The sequence below is a fragment of the Crinia signifera genome, chromosome 1 (genome assembly GCF_055691185.1).
Source record: "Crinia signifera chromosome 1, ASM5569118v1, whole genome shotgun sequence".
Lineage (NCBI taxonomy): Eukaryota > Metazoa > Chordata > Amphibia > Anura > Myobatrachidae > Crinia > Crinia signifera.
Window position 1 is genome coordinate 205,795,860 of NC_139217.1, and position 22,393 is coordinate 205,818,252.

General features: G+C 43.2%; 1 protein-coding gene across 1 annotated transcript in view; it reads left to right on the top strand.

Moving 5' to 3' along the window:
• The first annotated feature begins 6,742 nt into the window (after positions 1 to 6,742).
• Positions 6,743 to 22,393, top strand: part of LOC146064132 (phospholipid-transporting ATPase IC-like) — an 86,514-nt gene continuing 70,863 nt past the window's right edge. Inside the window, exons 1-9 of the mRNA XM_083177292.1 lie at positions 6,743 to 6,876; positions 8,128 to 8,200; positions 10,029 to 10,099; positions 10,894 to 10,976; positions 14,387 to 14,545; positions 16,536 to 16,624; positions 16,698 to 16,888; positions 18,447 to 18,684; positions 22,040 to 22,199. Of these exons, the coding sequence (XP_083033418.1) occupies positions 6,743 to 6,876; positions 8,128 to 8,200; positions 10,029 to 10,099; positions 10,894 to 10,976; positions 14,387 to 14,545; positions 16,536 to 16,624; positions 16,698 to 16,888; positions 18,447 to 18,684; positions 22,040 to 22,199 (1,198 nt within the window). The remainder of the gene's footprint in view (positions 6,877 to 8,127; positions 8,201 to 10,028; positions 10,100 to 10,893; positions 10,977 to 14,386; positions 14,546 to 16,535; positions 16,625 to 16,697; positions 16,889 to 18,446; positions 18,685 to 22,039; positions 22,200 to 22,393) is intronic.

Below are 22,393 nucleotides of genomic sequence, written 5' to 3' on the forward strand. Positions count from 1 at the left end.
CCCTCGCGGGGCTCGCTGCGCTCGCCACGCTTCGGGCTCGGTGGCTCGCTGCGCTCGCCACACTATTCTATTCTCAACTCCACGCCGACGTGGATAGTGGGGGTATGAAGAGGTCGTAGGACGCGTACCGCTGCCCCTCGCGGGCTCGCTGCGCTCGCCACGCTTCGGGTTCACGTTGATCGTGGGGTGGCGTTAACAATTGTGGGGGCCATTTCACACTTCAGGGTGGCTATTTAGCCTCTGTGGGCCATTTAACATTGTTTCCTATGGAAAAATCGGGTCAATTGAGGCATTGATCAGAAAAATCGGGTCAATTGAGACATTAAACATTGTTCCCTATGAGAAATCGCGGGCATCGCGTCGGTCGCGTCGCACCCGATTTTTAGTGCATTCAATGGCCGCGATGCCCGCGATTTTTTTACCTGCGATGCCCACGATCAAAATCGTGGGCGCCGTGCTAGGTAAAGAGTACCGGTTTGTCATCTGGGACCACTGTCAGCACTGTCAGCAGTTATCGGAACAGCAGTCACATGGATATCAGCAGCTGTAGTTTACATCATTGCATCAACAGTCAGAGTAACAATCCTGGTTAACCAAAAGCTGGCGATTCCCTGCAGAAGCCTATGGGCTTCTTACCGCAGCGCTGTGTGAGGGTTCCGTCACGGATCCCTCCCAGCATGCCCTGTGGCCGGCACCGTGCTCTGCACATGCGCAGATGGACTCCCTGACCAGCGCTGCATCGCAAGGGACAGATCTTATCGCAAGAGCTGTCCCTTGCGTTAATGATCCCATATGTTAGAGCACATGCGATCATTAAGAATGCGATGGCCAGCAAAGGGGGGCGAAATAGGGCTGCGGATATTAGAACATCCCGCCCACAAAAAGCTTATTCAGTAAGAAGAGATTAGAAGCCAATCTGTATAATCTAGGAGCTGAACAATACCTTATTATCAGGCCAGCCATTCAGCCATATACCCATTGGTTCCATGGACTCTGGAGATAGCTGCTATTTTGGTCACAGGCACCAGCAGCTGTATTATGCTGAAAGAATAGTGTCAATTGATTGCATATTACAATTTTCAATGTCAGTATCAAAACTGGAAATGTCACTCTGGTACATACTTTAGAGCAGAGAAGGGAAAGGGGGGACATGATAGAAACTTTCAAATATATCAAGGGTTTTAACAAGGTACAGGTGGGAGACGTTCTTCACAGGAAGAGGAGCAACAGAACACGAGGACATGTTCCTGCTCATGATCTCTAATGTGCCTCTGTTCCCTTTGTTTTACACATGGGTTCCCCTTAGTTCATAAAAATTTATGTTAAAGTCTTACTTAAGTGTCCCAGCTGATTTTTTTCTTCCATTTCACGCTGGAATGCTTGGGATTGGAACTGCAAGTGACACAGTCCTGTGATGGAAAGCAAAATCCAGAAATAGCTGCTGTGGAACACTAGGCTGCAGTCAGATATGATGAAAGGTGACTTGTGCTGCCCTCTTGTGGAGCTCCAGTATTATTGCGATCTTCAAATACATAAAAAAAAAGCCAAAATTACTAATGTAATCTTATACTGTATATAGAAAGTTATATATGTAGAACTAACTTTACGTATTACAAAAGACTATAAGGGAATTTTAAAAAAAATAGGACTTCAGAAATATATTTCATTCGGATATAAGAAATTAAAATCTTAAAATAACCATTTTAACTTGAAGTTTAAAATGTAAACACTTTGGTGCAAGATTCTTTCATTTAAATATCCATTTCATTTCTGCATTTGCAAGCATCACTTCCTCATCTCTCTATCCCTAATTCTTTTTTTTACTTGCTCAATTGCCATAAAGTTTATAATTGCTCCAGTTGAGCAGTTATGCTTCTCCTTAAAGTGATTTGACAAAGAGTGTGTTGTCAAACCCTTTTTAATGTTTTGCAGATGTTTGCCTAACCGCGGCTTAAATTTTCTGCTCATTCTGCCAATGTGTATGAAATTGCAGCTTCACTCTATAAGATATATAAGGTTGGTAGTATGGCAGGTCATAACATTTTGGAGTTTATAGGCTTTCCCATTTCTTTCAAATTCTATATATTTTCTTTTTGTCATTTTCACCTCTTTGCACCTATGGCATGTGCCGCATCTGTGGAAACCATTAATCCTTATAAGATTACATTTTTTATTGAAATTCTCTTCCATTTCATATGCCTGTTCTTTAAATATTTAGATTTTGCTGCATTTTCTCCTCAACCTTACAAATTGGCTTTTGGAACACATTTTAACCAATTTTTATGGTGTTCAATTGATGTTGAAATCAAATTATTTGCGTTGTTTGGTTTCTTGTAAGGTTTTGTTTCCAATTTTATGTCTTCTATATATAATTGTTAGATCCAAAAAGTTAATTTCATGTTGGCTTTTATTAAAGCTCAATGTTATGTTATGTGAGTTATTATTTAGATCTTTGCAAAACACATTATCGATTTATCGGTGCCAGGTGTTAAGTTTGAAGCCCCAAGCTATGCTACTCCATACATACTCCTCCTCTCACTCCGACATAAAGAGATTAGCATATGTTGGGGCAATTTTCCTACCCATTGCCATGCTTATTAGTTGATTGTAGTAGTTTCCATGGAAAAGTAAATAATAATTGTTTTTTTTAAGATGATTTCAATGGCTTGTACAATGAATTCCTTTTTCTCTTCTGAATAGTTTGACATCTGTATTGTTTTTTGATAGCCTGAATTCCATTTTCGTGCAATATTATATGTAAATTTGGCTAACAATCAAATTAATTTAGACGCACAAGGAATACACAATGGGGCAGATGTATTAAGCCTTAACAAGAGATAAATGCAAGGTTGATAAAGAGAGAAAAACATCCAGCCAATCAGCTCCTTACTGCTATGTCACAGGCTGTGTTTGAAAAAAGTCAGTAAGGAGCTGATTGGCTGGACGTTTATCTCTCTTTATCACCCTTGCATTTATCCCTTGTTAAGGCTTAATACATCTGCCCCAGTGAGACGGCATACGGTCATATTGTCTACAGCATTTAGGTCTACAAGCATTAGGTCTACACCACTAGGTCGACCTGCATTTAGGTCGACATGGCTGATGGTCGACATGACTTATGTCGACAGGTTCATTAGGTCGACAGGGTCATTAGGTCGACTTTTATAAGGTCGACAGGGTCATTAGGTCAACATGGGGAAGGTCGACAGGCAAAAGGTCGACATCGGGTCATTTCACTGTGTTATGAGTCGACATGTGCCGACAGGCAGTAGGGCGTGGTGGGAGAATAAAATAGTGTGCCGAGCGTAGGGAGGCACCGTGCCCGAAGCATGGCGAGTGCACGCGGTGCTATGTTGACTCTGTCGACGCTTCAAAATAAAAAAAAAACCATGTCGATTTTTTCACTGTCGACCTAATGACCCTGTCGACCTTATACCTGTCAACCTAATGACCCTGTCGACCTAACACATGTCGACCTAATGACCCTGTCGACCTAACCCATGTCGATCTTCAGTCAGGTCGACCTAAATGCAAGTCGACCTAATGGTGTAGACCTAATGCTTGTAGTCTGACGAATGATCCCATTCCAGTGAGACATATATTTTGAATCACTATTTCTATTTTTCATTTCACTCAATGGGGGAAATTTACTAAGGCAAATATGCCTAAAAAAATTATATTCATATTAGAAAATATGAATGTTTTAGGCATATTCGAATTTTTGGCATTTACTATGCCAAAAATACAACTATCCATATTCATGGCACATTCGTATACGTATTTATGAATACGAATGCATATGCCATCGACAGAATACAAATTGGAACTAAGAGTCCCTGCAAGCCCATTAATGGGCCGCATGCTGGCAAAGCCGGCCCTAGCCTAAATTACGCCCTAGGCAAGATTTTGACTGTTGCCCCCTAGCACTGCCACTAGTTCCGTCTCCCCTTTCCCAGCACCATCAACCCTCATCATAGCAGTCATCATTTTGGTGTCCCTACCCGCAATATTTTAAATAGAACCAGCACACCCATTCAGTGCCTTTTTTGCTGAAAATTCGTCTTATTTGCATTGTTTTGACCAGCACACACAAGGAGCTTCTGCTGATTAAAATGATATGCAGCATGCCTATATTCTGTGTGCGACTGTGGCTGTACCTGCATACGGAATGCTATGTTACAGTGAGTTCCATGAATACACTATTTCATATGCAGATACAGCCTCACTCACACACAGAATAATGCCCTAGGCAATTGCCTAGTTGGCCTATGCCTAAGGCCGGCCCTGCATGCTGGGACTTGTGGTTCTCCACAGCAGAACCCAATGGTTTATTCTAACTTTTACACAAAGATCAGCCCGGTACCCACAGCCCAGGGGCTTTAGCCTGGGCAGGTAAGTTCTGGAGGGGGGGGGGACCCTTCATTTGAGGGTCCCCACTTCCCCATGACCCCTGCCCTGGCTGACCGGTCATGGGGTAATGCTTTGGCTGCGGGACCTTATATAATAAGTGTCCCCTGTCTGTGGCATTAGCCTGCTGGTTGGTTGGGCCTGGTGCTGGTTCACAAAATACGGGTGCCCCTATTCATTTTGTCCCCCCGTATTTTGGGAAATTATTACTTTAACTTCTGCTATCACTGCCGGTACCTGGCATTGCTATGTTTTTATTGAGCAGTTATGGTTGAATTTTATCTATCATACTATCTCTATAATATATATATATATATATATATATATATATATATATATAATGTAAACTGTGTATACTTATTTGCCACATTAAGTATGCTTGTATGATATTTTTCAGAAGCGTCACAGAAATGATAACTTGATTAACAACCAATCTTGTGAGATCCTAAGAGGGCAAAGGTGAGAAATGGAATGTTCTTTAAATTGAAAAAAACTAAAAACAGTTTCATGTGTGAATTTGGTATTATTTTTCTGTATTTTTATAATGTTTTCTACCATTGGTTTTTGAGAGAAAGGCTATGCCCAAAAGGAAGCAAGTGTATCCCAATTTACAATATGAATGTTTTCTGGGACAGTTCAAATTGTAAGGCTTGATATAGAACTTACAGATGGAGCGCCCTCCATGTAGCGGATTGCCAACCACCAGCCCCTGCCAGTCGCCGGAAGGGAACACACGCGCGTCCCTTCACAATGGAGCTCCCCACCGGTTCTTAACAAATCTCTCACTTTCTGATTCTCTCATAATATTAAATTTAACACTGGGTGTTTTTACGTGTATGCTGACAAATCACTGTGCTGGAAAACGCTCAGTGCTTACACACTGAACATTTTTTGCCCGTTTTAGCAATTTTCGCAGGGGGGGTGTATGGCTTTCTATAGCGGGACACTATGGAAAACTGTCCATTTCACCGTTCATCTACTGGTATTACCAGCAGATGAGCGGCCGAGCCAGCAATGATGTGAGAACGTATTCAACACTCATCGCTGCCCCTTACACACTGGGCAGCTTTTGAGCTGAAACGAAAAAACGGAGTTGCTTTTCAGCCCAAAGTCACCCATGCACTGGTGTAACTAGGGCTCCGCAGCCCTAGCGGTTTCAGGGGGATCAGGGGGATCAGGCACCATGGGGGCGCAGGGTCCCAGCGCTGTAACCTGTGGGAGCCAGAGGCAGCAGCGTATGTTATAGCTACACACAGCAGGGACACATGACTCCCACACAGTGGCGTAACAATGGAGGGTGCAGGGGATGCAGTTGCTATGGGGCCCGGCGGGTGGGGGGGCCCGAGGCTAAGCTACTGTAGCAATCCCCTGCACCCTTGAATTTTTTTGAAATAGCGCTGCTGTGCTAGTTTGCCGTGTCCCGTGCCCTCAGTGAAGTCCGTGCTGGAGAAGGTGGTCCACTCTCTAGTGACCAGTCAGCAAGCCTCGGCGCGAAATAGAAGTGCGTCTGACCTGTCTGTACAGCTGCCGGCACTGATGATATTACAATCAGTGTTTTGGTGCGGCGTGCGCAAGTGGAGAAAGACGCAGCAATGCAGGGACCCGGCGGCGTGCAGTGAAGACAGGCACAGCACTGCGAAGACCCGCCGATGTGCAGAGTGAAAGGCACATTAGTGTGGGGTCTCGGCGGTGCGGGGACCCAATGGTGTGGTGCGGAGACCCGGCAGTTTGGGCAGGTACACAGCACACCTTTATTAGGGAGGGGCGAGGGGCTTTTGGGAGGTACACACACAGCAGCACCTTTATTGGGAGGGGGTTGCGGAGGTGGGGGGAGGAGGTACGCCGTCGCAGCAGCACCTTTACTAGGAGGGGTGCTGGCTGTTTAGGAGGTACACAGCTGCACCCAGGAGAGTTGGGTGAAGTGCGATGTACATAGCACCATCTATACTGCCCTCTCTCTTTTCTCTTCTGCAACTCTCTCACCTCTTTATCCTCTCAGTTTTCCATCCCTCTCTCTACCTGCACTGTCTCTCCCTCTTGACACCCTCTCTCCATAGCCCTGTCTTTCTACAACACTCTCTGTCTTCTGCACCCCCAAATATGGGCATTATAGTTACAATTGGGGGGGGGGGGGCTTCCAATATTTTGCTATGGGGCCCACATCCTTATAGTTACGCCTCTGCTCCCACAGCTGCCTTACTGACACAGGCTGGATACATGGGAGTGGTGATCACCTCCCCCTAGGCCAGTGGCATCACTTCCACCTAAAGCGCCAGTGCTGGGACGCAGTGCAGGAAGTGGCTGTGCGAGTGTGTTAACTGCTCACTGTCAGGCAATGTGGATGTTAACACTTGCTGAGCTCCGTGAGAAGCAAACTGTCAGTGATGGGCATCAGCAGTGTGGCAGCGGCGGTAGCGTGCTACAGCTACCTGCGGGGCTACAGCAGCTGCCACATCTCGTGTTCAGGAGGTGAGCTGTGCGTGCCCTCTCCCCTGCCCCTAGTGCCCACAGAAACTACCGTGACCTCTCCAAATAGGTAATGCCACTATCCCCCTTCACTTTTGCCCCCATGTAACGTTGGTGCAAATGGGTGATGTTACCCTGTATAACATGTGCGCATGTTTGTAGTGTGTGTACAATATGCATGTATGTATTGTGTGTGTGAGAGAGAGACTGTAGATACAGTATACATATGGGGGGGGGGGGGGGTGGGGGCACCAGAGACTTTTTTGCAGGGGGAGAAAAAATTCTAGTTATGCCACTGCACCCATGGGCTTGCAAGGCCCACATTTCTCCTAATTGAATTGATGTACACAACAGAAAACATTGTGATGGTATTTTATGACAGAGGACAATCATCTAAGTAGTTCTATAACTTATATACACTACATAACTGATTATATTTGTGCAAAAACTTAATATGTAAAAAATAACAAATTCATACAATCTGCATTAGATTTGCACTATATAGTCATTGCTGCCCTGTCTATCTGGGTTTCGATTTATGCTGTCACGGGAGCGTGCATCGGGAGCGCAAGGTAAAAAACCTGTGCGATCTGCATCAGTGGCGTAACTAGCTTTCGGGCGCCCCCCCGCCGTTAAAGGAGGGCGCCCACCCACGCACCCCGCCGCACCACGCACCCCGCCGCACCAACCCCCGCCCCGCTGCACCAACCCCCGCCTCGCCGCCCATGCAATCCCAGTAGTCTTACCTGGCTACGCTCAGTACGCGCTGGTCCCGGCTCCCTTCTTCTGCTATGTGGACCACCACAAAATGTCTGCCCCCATGCAGCAGACAGTTTCAGAGAACTATCTGCTACATGGGGGCGGACATTTTGTTGTGGTCCTCATAGCAGAAGAAGGGAGCCGGGACCAGCGCGTACTGAAGACTGACAGGTAAGACTGTGGGGGATGGCGGCGGGGTGTAACTATAGCACTGCAGCCCCCGGCGCCCGCACATGCACAGCGCCCCCCCCCCCTCGCGGTCGCGGGGGCTGCGGTGCTATAGTTACGCCCCTGATCTGCATACAATCTGTGTACGATGTGCATGCGATTTTACTATATAGTCAAAATCTTATGTCAAATCTCACCGTGTGTACACAGCTTAACTGTAATTACAAAAAAAAGTCAGCTACAAATCCATATATAATTTGCAGTACATTTTTTAGAGAAAAGTATTATTTTATTAAATCGGCTTTTACTTATATCTTTGTTTTTTAGCTTGCAAAAATTAAAGTGGAAAGATATACAAGTTGGTGACATTGTGTGCTTACAAAAAGATTCATTTGTGCCAGTAAGTTGAACACCTTAACATATGTTTCTGAACCTTGTATACAGAGATTTTATTTGATCATGGTGATAAAAAATTACTGAAAATGTTCTCTGAAATTATTTTCAAGTGATAAAACTTCAATATTTTGAATTGGGAACTTTTAAAGTTATTGAATCTGTAATAGATATTGTGCTATGAAGCTTCCTGTTAACACTAGACCATTACTCACAGAGTATATTTAGCCCCTGCATGAAATTGATCTGGCCGTATCCAGAAAACACCACAATTTGACACTCATGCCTCTCTCGTCTACTAGACCTGTAGGGATAAATTGACTAAGATGAGAGTTCTATTAAAGATGGGATGTTTTTATAGCAATATAACATTGTAAGCAGCGGCGTAGCTTTGTTTGGGGCGTCCCCCCGCCATTAATGGGGGGGCGCCCCCCTCCCCGCCCGTCCGTCCAGCCCCCCGTGCCCCCCATGCCTGCCCCCCGTGCCCCCTGTGCCCCCTCCCCCATTGCCGCATGCTTACCTGGCCACGCGTCCTGGCTCCCCTCCTGGCTTCAATAAATTCTATCCAGACGGACCACGATAAAATGGCCACCCCCATACCGCAGACAGTTTCAGAGAACAGTATGCTTTATGGGGCGGCCATTTTATCGTGGTCCGTCTCCATAGCATTGATTGAAGCCAGGAGGGGAGCCGGGACGCGTGGACAGGTAAGCATGCGGGGGATGGGGGGGCGGGGGGATTACTATAGCACCGCAGCCCCCCGGCGCCCCCATATGCACAGCGCCCCCCCCCCCCGCGGTGCTATAGTTACGCCACTGATTGTAAGTGATTGTTCCTTTAAAAAGAAAACTCCAAATTCGTCAGGCATCCCGCAATGCCGCCAAACTTGGGCAACATTACAGTCTGCTCCTGATCTTTTAATACTGAGAGCGAGGACAGGAGCCATAATTTGAAGTAGAAATGTGCTGTTCGGATTTCCTGGAATACAAACACAACCGAACTTAACGGAGTTCAAGTGAAATTCAGTTCTAGTTTTTAATTAGTTTGGGATTTCTTGTGGAACCAGATTCCATCTTAGGTAAATTTTTAGTTTGGAAGTTGGATTTAAATGCTGGTCTTGGGTTTTTGGATTGCATGTGCACAGGTCCAGATTACATGAGTATAGCTGTCACACACAAACAGTTAGAAACAGTTAGAAATTAAGCACAAATTGGTCATTGTGTATGCCCCATAGCGATGGCGATGCTCAGCCCCATATGTTGCTATTTAGATCATTCAAGCATGTAGTATATATAGTCAGATCGCTTAGCAAGAGACTACAAATCACCCATGTTTTAAGAAGCGATATATGTCCACCTTCCTATAATACCCACCCATTATTTAAATTATTATTATTATTATTATTTTGTTTTGCTTAACACAAATCTCTTACTTCAAAGCGAGATCTATATTGCAGTGTAAAAAAAAAACAGTCAGTATTTTCCACAGAAACAAAATAACTCACCCAAATCTAAATCTCTGTGAACAAGTTACATCTGCCCCCCCTGCAGTGCACATGGTTTTGTCCATTTGAGAAGGAATTTGCCTTTGCAAGTGAACCAGAATAATGGCCTTAGTTAATGTAGACAGGGCTGTACTTTTGGTGGGTTCCATGGTCACATGCCCTGGTTGCTGGATTTTGGAGTGCTAGAAACAGAGATCAAACTGGATAACTTTTTTACTCTGTGTTCAGCATTGCCTCCCATGTTTAGGCTGGGACCAGTGTTGTGAGGTACTTTGAAGTGTATTTCTGTGCAATACGTTGATAACTTTTAACACATTTTTCTTGTTTGCAGGCGGACATGTTACTGTTGTACAGTACCGAACCAAATAGTCTCTGTTATGTAGAAACTGCAGGCATTGATGGGTATAGTATACTACAATATATGTTTCTCAAAAAATGTAACGAATAAGAATTGTGTGTGTCATACAATTTCTGAAACAAGAAGTTTATACATAAAGGGCCTTATTCAGGTCTGTCCATTCAGACCCCTTCATTCCCAAGGGGTCCGATGGTGGGTGTATGCCCATGCGCAGGGTCATTTCTGTGCACGTTCATATGCTAGGTGCATGCGAACACAGAGAAAAGGGTGTTCACTGGACGCACGCATCCAAGTGTGCGGGGGGCATGGAGGGGCATGGGGTGGCGACCCGAGCAATTTGCATATGGAAACGCCCAGCGTTTCATCGAATGATGTGGGTGGATTCCACTAGACTGCGAATGTATGTTACTGTGTACCCGGGCCACCATTTGCAAGCTGAGGTTTGGTGGACTTGCAAGGCTGTGAATTCGCAGCCTTGCAAATCAACCAGAATAACCCCTAAAGTGTCCAAACCCATACATACATATGAATGTGTGTACCTAACTGGATGCAGGCACCCCTCTACTACATGAGATTATAGATACAAATAAATTAAGAGCACATTTTATTAGAATTATGGGCTAATTCCTCTAAATAAATAATTTACCTAAATACAGTATTACAAATTCATATGTTATCAATAACCGGTAGGTGTCCTATGTATTACAGTATATAGTAGTTGTAATTCATTTACTTTTATAAAACAGATCATTTATTTATCAGTCATTAAATTCCATTCAGTCTATTTCATTAGCATATTTATTATATTCTCACCATACATACTGCATCTTCTTGGCAGAGAAACTAACCTCAAGTATCGTCAGTCCCTGGTGGTCACACACTGTGCCCTACATACTGAACAAGCATTGGCAGAATTTGATGGTAAGTAACTGTCTCATTTGCAATTTGCTGGAAGGAGAACTAACGTTAAATATCTGTAGTGGTTGGTGGTTAAAAAAATATGATCATCACCAAATAATTGGCATTGTAGTTATATATGCAATTGATCTTTTACATGTACAGTAACATAATAAATTCAATTCTAACGCTGGCCACACATCAGACCAACTTTCCTCCAACCATCCAACTAGTTGCTTGGATGGAATAAAAATATGGTACTGGATTACTGGATGGGAGCAAAGGACAATCAGAAATGTGCTCACAAACCTAGGAAAATGGACAAAAACATTCAGTCATTGATTAAATCAAACAGGTTTAACTACAGTACCATGTCTGAGCGACAGTTTTTGTCCTTTTCCAGATTTTGGGAGCAAATTTCTGAAGTCAATATTACATATGCTCCCATCCAGTGCCATATTTTTATTCCATCCAAGCAACTAGTTGGATGGTTGGAGGAAAGTTGGTGTGATGTGTGGCCAGCATTACAACAGTCATTGCAGGCCATGACATGAGTGTAAGCAGGGTTACCACCACCCACCCAGGATTACTCTGGACAGTCCGGTAATGAAGACCTGAGTCCAAAGGGGTGTAAAGTCCAGGAATAGGCAGCAAGTAGCTACCAGTGTCAATGCATGGAAACATGAAAAATAATGTCTATAATGATATAATGTCTACTGCATCACATTAGCAAGCTTTGAATAATCAGGGCAGTGGATAATCATTACCAACTGTAAAGAGGAGTCAAGGTGGGAAAATAGCGACTATGATAAATATAATATCCACAAAGAAACTAAAAAGCTGTATTTTGTGAGCCCGGCTGTTTGCTACATTGGGGGGAAACTGCTTGGTTTTCAGTCACTAGGCTCTGCCCCAACCCCCCTCCCCTCCTTAAATGCATGTTTTTTTGGGGGCTGTGGGGTGAGCACATTTAAAATGTCCTTATCCTGCCCACTTCAGTGGGAAGCAGGCAGGATGCTGGAAAACTGTCCTCTCTTCTGTGGGTGCAGGGGACAGCCCAAAAATCACGAGTCTCCTGTAGGCAAGTACTGTATAATATATGATGATCTACCTCTAAAAAAGATGTGTAAATTAATTTTTTACCTACCTTGCCTTCACAGTTTCTATACTGACCTTTTGACCTTCCACTTGTATCTGAAGGTATTTTTCATTGCTAATATACTGTAATTTATCCCGACCCACCCTGATCCTTGTGAACGGCTCGGCGACTATGCAAGTAGCCAAAACGAGTTGCAAAGGGGAGCTGTACATGCGTATAATATACCATATGCATGCACAGAGACAAAACATTGGAACAGGGCCGAATTTGTCCCGTTCTGAGTCAACTAGAATCAGGGCCAATGTTTGCAATAACTGAAACAGTAAACACGCAAAAAAACTAAATGACCATTTCTACAGATGCAGGGGATCTAGAGTACACATCTTCTCTAGCTTATGTCAAATGAAAACAAAATTGGCCTCTTATTAAATGGGGTGCTGGATGACGCTCCGACAGTAGGGATCCTGACAGTCAGCATCCCGACGTCGGGATCCCGACTGCCGGTGCTCCGACAGGGAGGATCCCGACTCATGGGGGCTATTGTGGGAGTCCACAACCCCCATAGAGGGAAAATATAACCTGTGGAAAGCGTAACAAGCCACCGGGCCCGCAGCGTGGCGAGCACCCACCTGCTCAGCAGCGGCCCACTCGCCCGTGTCCCACTGCTATCCCCCTCCCTCATCGCTGGCACAGATACTGTGTGGGCATTTATGTATTTGGCACTGTGGTGGCATTTATACATTTGGCACTGTGGGGGGGGGGGTTGTACCTGCACTGTGGGGGCATTTATGTATTTGGCACTGTTGCCATAATTTGAATATTGGGGACTACTGTGCTGCGTAATATAAATCAGTATTATTTTGTGGCCACGCCCCTTTCCCATGAAGACACTCCCCTATATTTTTGGCTTGAGCACCCACCAGCAAAAACATAAATCGGCACCTCCGGCATAGGGAAACCATTAATGTTGGAATGTGGCGAGCACAAAATTACTCAACACAAGGGTGAGAAAACCCTTAATAGCCAGAGGGATTATAAAGTGAAGCTCCATCTCTTTTGATTTCCAGAAATTTTGATGGTCCTGATAAAATTGGGACAGTTTAGATGTTACTTTGAGACAAGCTAATTGCTTTACAAGGTTGACAGCTTTTTGCCGGTTACTTCTTTATCAATTTTCTCTTTCCTTCACTTTATTATCCCTTTTCATTTAGAGCAGCGGTTCAGGACCCCCAACAGTGCACGTTTTCCAGGTCACCTTGCAGGTGAACAGGTGCACTCATTACTCACTGACACATTTTAAAAGATCAGAGGTGGAGCTAATTATGTCACTTGTGATTCTGTGTGGAGACCTGGAGAACGTGCACTGTGGGGGGGGGGGGGGGGCACTGAGGACCGAGGTTGAGAACCACTGATTTAGAGCATTTATGATTAGGCAAAACGAGGGCAGCATAGGCCAGAGTGCAGTTAAGAGCCTGGGGATTTGGGGGTTAAACGCAGATGCTATGCAGCACAGAGCAGTGTATGATTCATAGGCAGTTTAGCATGTGGTGCATCTGGGCCAATCAGCACCAAGAGGGGAGGTAGCTTAAGCGGAGTATATAGGGTCCAGCTCTGGGGTAGGAACTTCCTCTTGGAATCCGGATCCCCACCCTCCCATCCCTTCTTTTCTTTCCTCTCTCTGGTGCTCATTGCCTTCGGGCTGTCCAAACAATTCTGTAAATTTTGATTTTAGTTTAAAAATCGGCGAGAAGGCGCTCTCGACCAGCAGTCGGGTGAGGTGTCAGGTGGTCACCGTGCGGTATTACCCCCCCTTGCCAGGACGGTGGGCGAGTCCCGAACTGAGCGGGGACGGTGGGCACTTCCTTGAGGTGTCCGCGCCCTACCTTAGAGGGGGCGGGGAGACGGCACGGTGCAGGCTGTACCTTACGTAAGGGGTGTGTTTGTTAGATTGGAGCGATGCAGTCGCTGCCATTGGCATACACCTCTGACTGGTGCTGGTCTCAAGTGCTTTCTTGGCCATCCCTTTGATAGACTAACAAGGGTCATACCACCTAAATAAATAACTTGACCATTTTAAACTTATGCCATGGTTGTCTGAGTCTTATTTTTAGATAAGGTGTCCGCGTGAATTATTTCTAGGAAGTAATGTAAGGGTAACAACACAGGTAACCAACATAATCCCTTGGGCGCCTTATGTTCCCACTATTTATACTTTGCCTTTACCCTAGTTTCTCCTCTTGTAGTAATTATTTAGATACATTAATTTTAGCCATCTAACAGATTAAATCTATTTATTCTTTAAAGTTCTGTTGTTTAATAAAGATTATAATTACAGGGTTGGTAACCTGTGAAGTGCCAAATGCCAGGTTGCACAACTTTGTTGGAATCTTGGCTTGGAAAGGAAAAAATTATCCCCTGAGTAATGATAACATTCTCCTGAGAGACTGCAGAATCCGCAACACTGCTACTTGTTATGGCCTTGTCATTTATGCAGGTTTGTAGTAATAAACCTGCCAGTTCACCTGGCTGCAAGCAATATGTAAAATACCATTTCTGTTTCACTGAAAATACTGCAATTATAAATATACAAAATAATATTCATTGCTCATATCATGATTAGTGCATATAGAGGGTTATTCTAGTTCAGTCGCAAAGGCACAGTTACTCTCTAATGGACAAAACCATGTTCACTGCAGGTGGGGCTGATGTAACATGTGCAGAGAGAGTTAGATTTGGGTGGGGTTTGTACTTCAAACTGGTATCTATATTGCAGTGTAAAAATAAAGCAGCCAGTATTTACCCTGTACAGAAACATTAAAACACCCAAATCTAACTCTCTCTGCACATGTTACATCAGCCCCACCTGCAGTGCACATGGTTCTGTCCATTAGAGAGTGATTGTGCCTTTGCGAGTGAACTAGAATAAGCCCCATAATACAGTTTCAACTTTCAATGTACAATGTGGAATGGCAGTAATAAATATTAACCACTTGATAACCACACACTGGCCCATATGTACAGTATCAAGCTTCAATAAGTGATAAAGTGTAGAGTTATAAACCACCAGCAAATCAGATCCTACCTGTCATTTTTCAAACCCAACCTGTAATATGGCAGGTAGGAGCTAAATGGCTGGCTGTTTATTACTCTCCATTTTATTACTGCTTAAGGTTTGATACATCTGTCCCTAAGCCCTCTCCAAACTAGCAGGTATGCTCCATAAGCATATTATTATCGGCAGTGTTTTCCTGTGATCTCCTGGGCAAATTATGTTGTATACACACACACCAAAGTATATCATTAATGACATGGTTCAATGACTTCACCAGGACCCAGCTGAACCTGTGGGTCATTGGCCTGTTGTGGGGGGTCATTAATGATGTACAGGTGCGCGTGTCATTAACTATATCGCGCACATACACCACCCATCGTCTGTGCGGCGTTTACCTGCTCAATAAGCTGCAAATATACGCAGCCTAGCAAACAGGTCTGAATTACCCCCCAATGTCTTTTTGATTCTCACAAAAAAAACTAAGCATTTAGTAAAGGTCCATTAATCTCTACTTTAACAATGGATAAATATTACTTCCCGAAATGCAATTCCTTTCTTAACTGATATTTTTACATGACGTTATTGTAAATGTAACTATTTCTGAAGTACTAAAGATCTGACTTATTTTCACTTCATACAGGAAAAAAGAACAATACTGATGCACACTCTAGGTGCTAAGAACACTGATAGTAAAAATTATTTTGATAACTCTTACAATTAACATGGAGTATAATTGAAGTTCTTAGCACACATTTGCACAAATATGTGGACCCATCCACCGCGTCCAGGTGAACTTCATTAGATGGGACCCTAACATTTCTAATACTAACACATTATATAAATTTATCTAGGTCTTACCTTCAAATAGAGCCCATATTGACATGCAGTCAGCAATTTAGGAACCTGTGCTAATTAAAACACCTGAGGGTAGATGGGAGGGGTGCAAGTGCCAGAATGAAGGAGCCTTACCTTCAGTGTACAATATATACACAAATATTTGGGAAAGAGGGGGGGACTGGACTGCACACCATATTTTTAAACATAATGAGAGGTGCTACCAAGTTAAGGCTTCTAGTACCATACAGGAAAAAAGAACAATACTGATGCACACTCTAGGTGCTAAGAACACTGATAGTAAAAATAATTTTGATAACTCTTACAATTAACATGGAGTATAATTGAAGTTCTTAGCACACATTTGCGCAAATATGTGGGCCCATCCACCACTCTAATATTTGTGTATTATTTTCACTTCACTCAGATTAAGAATTGGTTAACCATGCCCACCTTACTACTGTCCAACCCTCTGCCATTGTTAGACTACATTAAGGAGAAGGAGAAGCGCTCTGTTTATAAACAGGTCTGTCATGATATGCAGCACTGTCACTGAAGCACTGATCATAAATCAAGCTTTACTGTATATCTCTTTTAGGAGTTGACACCAAAATAATGAAAAATTCTGGTAAAGTAACAATGAAGAGGACAAAACTGGACAACGTAATCAATAAATGTGTGATCACAGTAAGTAACTTTATAATAATAGCATTTCAGCTTGAGATCTCTTGATTTTGATCAACTTTTTTATGGTTCACAGATCGTGGCAATATTAGTTTCTGTATCATTTGGATTGGCTGTTGGAGCTGGTGTCTGGAATACATTATTTGTGGAAAAGCATTACTATATTGCCGGTTCTGGTCAGCCCAAATCTCCGTCTGTTGGATTTTTTATGTTTTGGGGATACTTTACTACAATGAGTACACTTATACCTTTTGTTCTTTACATCTCGTGAGTGAAACAAACAGCTAGTTCAAATACTATCTTCATTTGATACGTCTAGTAAAAAAATTATGTGGTCATTTTGTGATGTAAATTATAATTGTTGATACACAATTTTGCATTAGTTTTTTTTAGTTAATATGGTAGCACACTTTGGTTACCCAACTTTATAATTGATATAACTGCTAAAATCCGTATGTGGGCATAATCAAAGTTAAACCTGGAATTTGTTCTTACCATTAGTTTAGATCAGGCATGTCCAACGTTGGCCCTCCAGATGTTATGAAACTACACATCCCAGCATGCATTGCCACAGTTTTGCTATTAGAGAATGCTAAAACTATTGCAAAGCATGCTGGGATGTGTAGTTTCAAAACATCTGGAGGGCCAACATTGGACATGCCTGGTTTAGACGATACCCTCAAGTATAGGGTTCAAAAATCCCAAAGGCATATAGCTATTTCACTTCAGTCTGGTCCCAGTTGATAGATCTACAGTGTCTAGATAGAATGTCAATAGGTCTAACCCAAAAGGTCGACATACAATAGGTCGATGGGCACAAAAGGCCAACAGGGTCAAAAGGTCAACATGTAATAGGTTGGTGGGGTGAAAATGTCGACAGGGTGAAAATGTCAACATGAAATAGTTAGGCACATGACAAGGTTGAAATGAGTTTTTCAACAATTTTTTTTTAAAAACTCGCTTTTTCTTTCTTTTATCATTCATACCAGCATAGAAGGAGAATATAATAGAACCCAAAGCATGGTGAGCGCTGCGAGGGTACGTGTTACACTAATTGGGGGTCCATATCAACAGTTGTTAGCATTGCTACAAAAAAGTGCAAACTCATGTTTTTACCTTTTTCATGTTCACATTTTGACCCTGTCGACCTTTTCAATCTGGCATAATATGTGTAAGGGGCTTTGCCTTCCATAATGGGGGCTCTGCCTGCCGTAGCAAGTAACAGGGGCTCTACCTAGTGCAATGTGTCTAAGGGTCTCTATCTGGTGCAGTGTATCTAAGGGTCTCTCCCTGGCACAAAATGCTTAAGGGGCTCTACCTCTGAGGCATTGGGCCTTATTCTAGTTCACTCTTTCTAACAATATCCTTCTTAGATGGACAAAACCATGTGCACTGCAGGGGGGGGCAGATGTAAAATGTGCAAAGAGAATTAGATTTGGGTGAGTTATTTTGTTTCTGTGCAGGGTAAATACTGTCTGCTTTATTTTTACACTGCAATATAGATCTCACTTTGAAGTAAAACCCCACCCAAATCTAATTCTCTCTGCACAAGTTACATCTGCCCCCCTGCAGTGCACATGGTTTTGTCCATCTAAAAGGATTTTGTCAGAAGAGTGAACTAGAATAACCCCAATTGTGTAGAAGTGCTCTACCTGGCGCAATGTGTGGTGAAATATGAATAATGGACACTACTGTGTTGTGTAATGTGAATTGGTACTAGTGGCCATATAGCTACCCCACAGTACAGTAGAGTATTTGAGTTTCCCTTTTTTCTATGACAATAAACATTTTTGATAAGCAGTGCTATGTTTTATATCATATGTAGGCTGGATTTCATTCATGTGATTCACAATAATTTTATCAGCCAAGACAAGGATATGTATCATTCGGAATCAGACTCACCAGCTCAGGCGAGAGGCAACAGCCTTTGTGACATGTTGGCACAGATAGATTATGTCTTCACAGACAAGACAGGCACACTCACTCAGAATGTCATGACGTTTAAAAAATGCTGCATTGGGCAGAGAGTTTTTGGTAAGTTCTTCTACAAGAAAAATGTAAATGTAGATTTATTCATTTGTGAGTCGGAATGGGGTTCCTCTGCAGATGTGATTCTACTCATTTTTATTTACCACTAAACTCACTTAGGGACAGAAAACAAACTACTGTACAGTTTGAAACTCAGTGATTCCATATTCTATTTCAGGCACTACTACATGTAAAGAAGAACACAAGGTAATGTACAGCTAAATAATAATTAATACAGAATTGGAAAATATTTACAAAAACAAAAATGTCTTATTCTCTTTGTTTTTAATGGTAAATGTAATAGGTAGTGATTTAAAAAGTTTTAGAAAGTGGAATTTTGTGACAAAAATCGCAACTTAAATAGGTTCCAATTTTAAAGGGTAAAAAAAAATGGTGTGGGGTCCCCCTCCTAAGCATAACCAGCCTTGGGCTCTTTGAGCCATTCCTGGGTGTAAATATACAGGGGGGGAAATGGGTGTGGTATGCTAAAGATACGGAATCCCGTCTGCCGATATTCCAGCAGAGGGGCGTGCGCGATAAAACCCATTGCAGTCTCGCTGAACTCGCCGCACTGTAGGCTCGGTGATTCACTGTGCTCACCACAGGTTCAATTCTCCCTCTATGTGGGCCGAGGACCCTTGTTAGGGAGAATAGCTGCTGTCAGTCGACTGTCAGGCATTTTACAGTCAGGACTCCAATGTAGGTGTTTTTACCATCGGAATCCCCCCTGTCTCTCTGTCATCAGGCACTCAAAAATTGACTGAGGTCCCCCTGTATTTTAGCAACCAGCTCCAGGCTCTAAAAAACCCTGGCTCCAAAAATATTGGGGACATAAGATGTCCCCTGTACTTTTGTTAACCAGCGGGCACACCAGTCAGTAAGGTAATGCCACAGCCAGGGTACACGTTTGTAGTGGTCCCATGCAGCCGTGGCATTATCCCCCAACTAGTCATCCCTGGCTGACCCCCGAATAGAGGGGACCCCCGAATAGAGGGGACCCCAGGGCAATCAAGGGCCAAGGATGAAACCTCAGGCTAACCCAGGCACCTCTGGATAGTGGGTGCCAGGTTGATCACATTTGAGTGTAAAGTATCTATTATTATGACATGTTGGAAACATATACTTTGATGTGCAATTCATGCAATGTATTTAATTACAAGCTACATAATATGAATGTGAACCATATGGTCTCAGACCATGTTTGCTGGTAAACACTGTGTTGCACAATGATTTGCACATACATATATAAAACCACCATTTAATAGTCAAGAACAATGGATATGATTCTGACATGCTGTTTTTGAGGATCTCTCTCAGCAACGTTGACACTCACAGGGTTAATAAAATGGTTAGCTTGGCAATTTTTACACCTATTTTGACAAAATCCCTTGGCACTCAAAGGGTTAAAGTTGCAGAGAACAAATCCCAATCTTTGTCTGCATCATGCCTCAATAAAAAAGCCCAAACTTACCTAAACCTTTCTTTTGCAATAATTACTTTACATCCTGCATCATTAAAAAGGCTTCCATAGTGCCTACAAAAGGTAGAAAACTGAGAAATAGACATTAATGACCTGATTCAGTGATGGATGCATGTTGAATTTAGTGGAGCAATTTTTTGCCAATGTGCATGAGTCCAATTCGCTGTTAGGGGGCTGCTAGGCCGTTCCCGATTACCTGCCCTGTCCCAGTGTACTGGGATGAGCGACCTAACAGGAGCTCCAGGGATGGGGTTCTGCGGTGGCCATGTTCTTCTGGCGCCTGCTGGGCAGCAGGGCAGAGCATCAGGGACTTTGCTAGCCAATGCCCCGAACTTCTGGTTTCTGTACGGTGGCTGGGAGACAGGTGGAGGCTCCAGCTGACACGCTCCACGCCAGAAGAGGCTTGTCCTGCTCAGAGGCGCCAGTTATAGTGTCTTGACTGGCTGTTCTGCTCCAGCATGTCAGCATGTTCCCAGTGTCTTGTCTTCCTGCCCATTACTACATTGTGTCAGCGTATTCACTACCTGTTCTAGGAGATTTCTGGCTGTATCTGTTCATTCCACCTGTGTCAGATAGGTAAAAGATCTCTTGCATTTATCTGTTCATATTTTTTGATTATCTTATCTCCTGAAGTGGGAGCTTAGGACTGTTGGTGTTATCCTCTGCTCTGCGGCTCTCCCTGGATTTTGTATATTATGGTTTAATCTTGTGGATAGATCACCTATAGTCTTTTAGGGACTTATATCCTAGGTAAGACCTTGTGCATTGTTGCACCCGTGGGGCTAATGTTCCCACATATAGGGAGTGGAGTGTGTTCAGTCTTTCCAGACCCTCTCTTTGCGGGGCCTAGCCTCCTGCAGCAGCCTTGTCCCTAATTAAGACCTGGCATCACCAGAGTGGGGGCTGGCCTAATTATCCCCCACAAACATGGCTGTTATGGCCTTAAGGTGCATACACACTGAAAGGTTTAGCAAGCAATCCAATCTCGTTAATGATTTCCTCCAAACTCCTGGACAATTTGGTGTCAAATAGTGAACGATTGTAGAAAGGATTGCACATGAACGATCAAACTTTAACGATGGTGTAGGAGAGCAGGAGCCAGTCAATCAGCTTTACCAAATCATTCATTGTGCATACACATGAAATGATTGGTACACATCGCTAACTATTGGTCTATGATCTTTCTGCATGCAGGAAAGATCAATGACCTCTACCAATGACCAGCGGGTACTCGCATCTTCATCTAGATCATTCATACAAACTGAATGGTTTTGAGTGATTGATTGTTTCAATCTGTCGGGAACGCCCACATCTTTTGACAAATCTATCCATGTGTACGCACCTTCAGTTTACAGGACGCAGAAAGGACTGCTGGGCAGCCGCAACTGGGTCTCTACACCCTCTCTCCTAACAGTCGCATTGGGCATGTATCCTGATTGTTCCTGTGCAGAATAACAGTTGCCATATTGTCTGAATAAAGTTTGTTTAAAATGTACTGTAGTGGGTATTCATGGGCGGTGACAGTGAGGTGTCTTGGTACATGCACAAAGATGGTCCAACATATAAAAAGGTGCGTTATAAGAGTGTCATGGTGTGGCAGTAAAACTGGTTGGGTACACACCTGCTCAAGAGGAAGCCATAATGCTGGTTCAAGGTGCAAAGGTATGTCTAAAGATTTTCCAATCTGTATATGAATGATGAAAGTGGTACTGGAAAAATCAGCTGCACATAAATATACACATGGGAAGGGTTTTGTATTCACATTTGCAGCAAGTCCTAAACAGGTGACTGTCAACAAATGCAGCGGTTCTGCAACCAACTTCAGAATTTTATTACACTGTATTATATATACCTTGAGAAATGTATTCTTAAAACCTATAACATGGGTTTTTTCGATCCATCCTATATAGGAGGTGAGCTTTGCTTGGAATCAGTATGCAGACAAAGCATTCCGGTTTTATGATCAATCTTTAACGGAAGAACTTTGTAAGAATGAAGATCCTTTGGCTCGTGAGTTCTTTAGGGCAATAGCTCTCTGCCATACGGTTATGTTGGATAACACCAAAGAGGGTAAGGGGCCCATTTATTAACATTATTTTTACTAATATAATGCGATAAAGGGTTTTTTCGCACACATTTTTTACATTATTTTAGTTTCACTTAAATGTATTAACTTTGAATTTTAAGCGTTTTCGCAAATTTTTACCCTTAAAGGTTATTATCGCGAATCTTTAGTAAGTAGATCGCATGTCACATAATTATAA